General features: G+C 41.3%; 1 protein-coding gene across 1 annotated transcript in view; it reads right to left on the bottom strand.

The window, feature by feature from the left end:
- The window catches only part of LOC138028404 (V-type proton ATPase subunit G-like), a 4,757-nt gene extending 1,414 nt beyond the window's left edge, over window positions 1–3,343 (bottom strand). The window contains exons 1-3 of the mRNA XM_068875940.1: window positions 3,290–3,343; window positions 1,712–1,895; window positions 371–471 (exon numbers count right to left, since the gene is read on the bottom strand). Coding sequence (XP_068732041.1) covers window positions 371–471; window positions 1,712–1,895; window positions 3,290–3,328 — 324 coding nt within the window. The 5' untranslated portion in view covers window positions 3,329–3,343. The remainder of the gene's footprint in view (window positions 1–370; window positions 472–1,711; window positions 1,896–3,289) is intronic.

The following is a 3,343-nucleotide window of genomic DNA, read 5'->3' as shown; positions in this document are numbered from 1 at the left end:
TCATAGTTCCAAGATCATACCATTATGCTGTGCGGCAATAGTTGGTCTCACATTACAGGTGCATGAGAATTTCTTTAAAATTAATGTTACCGGTAACAGTACTCTGACAGAGCACCTAGGAGTTCATACAGTCATGTAAGAACTAAGATTGAATGCAAATCAATATTTGGAAGACAAGTATCTTTTTGAGGAGAGGAGTTTTAGCTTAGTTCAAATGAAGTTCACCGCAGTTTATTTCAGTTTTACCACCATCCAAAGTAATGAATATCACATAACAGAGCAAAGCTCCTTTACAAGAACAGACCCCAACACCATGAACTCCATGCCCTGCTCAATGGTAAATAGTGTGTATTAATAAGTTTAATCCTACTTCTCTCTGATACTCTTTAAACTGCCTCTCTCGTTCTTCCTTGTAACTCCTTATTTCAGCTTGTGCCTCCTCTTTTGCTCTCTTCAGTTTTTGCGTCTTTCCTGCCAAAGAATAAATAATCATTAAAAATCACTAAGGCCTATTGATATTCAACTGACTGACCAACTTACCTAGCCAGAATAATACAGCGAGTACTCCTACATGTATCAATGTGTTCATGAAAGCCAGCCGACAGAAACTTAGTATCACAGCTGGCCAATTTTAAATAGAAATACTCTACATGTAGATCTGTTACCAAGATATTTTTTTCCAACCAAGCAAGCCTTAGAAAATCGATGCTTCATTGGCCAGTGTCTCATACAGTTTTTTCAATTTCAGTTAACCCATTCACCCTTAAACTGGCCTAAACCAGCCATACTTAGTATTTCACTCTGTCTAACGCCAGACGATTTTACTTGTCAATGGGGAACCCCCAGGAGTCAATGGGTTAATCGCTCACTGAAAAACTACGGGTGCAAGGATGGTGCAGTGGTGAGAGTACTCGCCTCCCACCAAAGTGATCTGGGCTAGATTCCCAAACTCCATGTCGATACTCATATGTGGGTCGAGTTTGTTGGTTCTGATACTCTGCACCAAGAAGTTATTCTCCCAGTACTCCGGTTTTCCCCTCTCCTCAAAAACCAACATTTTATTTGATTTGCATTAATTTGTTAATTTCAATTTACAGTGCTCCCAATTAGTGCTCCAGCGTAAGAAGATTAGACACTTAAATAAAGTTCCTTTCCCTTCTGTATAAAGCCAGCCCCTTGCTCATATGCGTATGCAGAAGCTCTTAGGCTGCTGTACCTGGGTTTAGGCTCAATCTCAGCTTGGTTACAAACTGTACGTGTTTCCATTATTTCAAAGTACAATATCAATCAATTGACTATGGAATACAATTCAACAGTTTTTCCTTGGGATACAAAAACTGGTATGGGAAGGTTGATGCGACGGGAAAATCCCACAAAGATGTTGACCTCGTCCTGGCCCGGGGTTGCTCGAAGCATGGTTAGCGCTAACCAGCGTTAAATCCCATGGAGACCTACAGGTTTTTTATACCTCTTAACCAACGATTTATAGCGCTAACCAGGCTTCGAGCAACCGGCCCCTGGTCAACAAGCTCAAAAGAGCAGGAATTTTATTCTAAGATCGGGAGAAGCGTTTTCGGGTAATCGGTGGGGATCTTCAAAAACTCTCCGAAACATGTTCGAAATTCAATGAGAATACAATTTGGTGTTTTCCCAAAATTTCAATTTAAAGGATCAAAAAATATAAAGAATAAATTTGAGAATACATTCTTACGTTTTCGAGCATCAGACACCATAGTTTCGGCCTTTTTCTCAGCCTGTAACAGTTGCTGTATTCCTTGTGATTGTGACGCCATCTTGAAAATCGAGTGACTCCAAGTCATGTGATTATGTGACGACTTTGTTGAGGGAGGGGTAAGCAGTAGCAACGTAAGGAGCACGTGGGTAGGTGAAGGTTCCTGGGTGCCACAATTTGGAATAATTTAACGTTTTGAGAAAAAGCTAAAATATACAGAGCCCGCAAAGGGCCATGACAAAGTATAATTATTTGACGAGTTATGTGACGAGTTATGTGACGAGCTACGTGATGAAATATATAGCGAGTTATTTGACGAATTATGTTACGAGTTATTTGACGAATTATGTGACGAGTTATGCGACGAGATATTTCACGAGTTCTGCGACGAGTTATGTGACGAGTTATATAACGAGTTATATGAGTTATGTGACGAGTTATTTGCCGAGTCAAGTGACGAGGTATGTGACGAGTACAGTGGTGGATGGGGCACAGATGGCGGCGCGTTTAGACTTGAACGTTCATGATGAATTAATTGAGCAATGTTAAGCGATCGTTAATCGATAAGTGATCCTTTATGCTGAAAGTACACCGGAAGACACGAAGACTCCACCGTTGGTCAACGACAACCATCGGTTTGGGAAGTCTTTATGCAGCTGTCAAATGCTGCCAGTAGCCAGAGCCAGTGTCATAGCGCATCTGTCAATAAGGTAATTTATGATTGAACCTTGTGCGAGTTCAATTCTGTCATTTAGTGCACAGCCAAACTGAAAGGCTTTATCGGGATTGCCGAGTGTTTGGAGGGAAACACGAGCATATTTGTCTCCAACCCCATATTGTGTTTAAATAAAGGATTTTTGTTGTTGAAGAGTTGATCATGATGGCTTATCTACTGTCAATAAATGCTGGCGGGCAACATTGTCGGTACATCACATGCCCAACATCACTTTTCAACAAACATTAGCCAAAATGGTGCAATGCTCATTCTGTGCTTTACAACAGGTGTATGGAAAAGTCATGTAAAATGGAGATCGAAGACTGAAGACCTGGGAAACAAGGACCTACTAGAAAGAATGACACATCAAGCATATGGAGCGTTTTCACTCACGTGACCAGCAGCCATATTGGATTACTGAAACAAAAGAAAGTATTTGCATAAAAATAGAGTTTACTTCCCGGAGGATTAGTTGGATACACCATCATGGCCCCCATTTATTTGTTTTGAAACATCATCAAGGTCGCCGTGACGTCAAGTGAAAACGCTCCTTAAGTATAAAAACTCACCATTCCTGTTGTTTACAGTGAACGATGAGCGCTGTCCGGTCACCGGTCAGACATTTAGCCGGCAAGTCGTTTCGCTTACAAGTCGACTTCCTCCACAAATGATAGGAAAATATCTTTTCGTGTGTAGACGAAATAACTTCATGGTGTAGGCGAATCGACCCGCGACACCCCGCTATCCACACACTCGCCGGACCGGTCTGTAGAAAACAACGATCTTGTGGTAATTTACCGGGCTTAACTCTTCGGCCACTACAAACTACAAGAATGGCTTACTTTTTGATGCGTTATATAGGTACATCTCGGTATACACATGTGTAGGATTAGTAT

The sequence above is a fragment of the Montipora capricornis genome, chromosome 2 (genome assembly GCF_036669925.1).
Source record: "Montipora capricornis isolate CH-2021 chromosome 2, ASM3666992v2, whole genome shotgun sequence".
NCBI classification, from domain to species: domain Eukaryota; kingdom Metazoa; phylum Cnidaria; class Anthozoa; order Scleractinia; family Acroporidae; genus Montipora; species Montipora capricornis.
The sequence above is the reverse complement of the archived record's forward strand: the minus strand, read 5'-3'. Positions and strand labels throughout refer to the sequence as shown.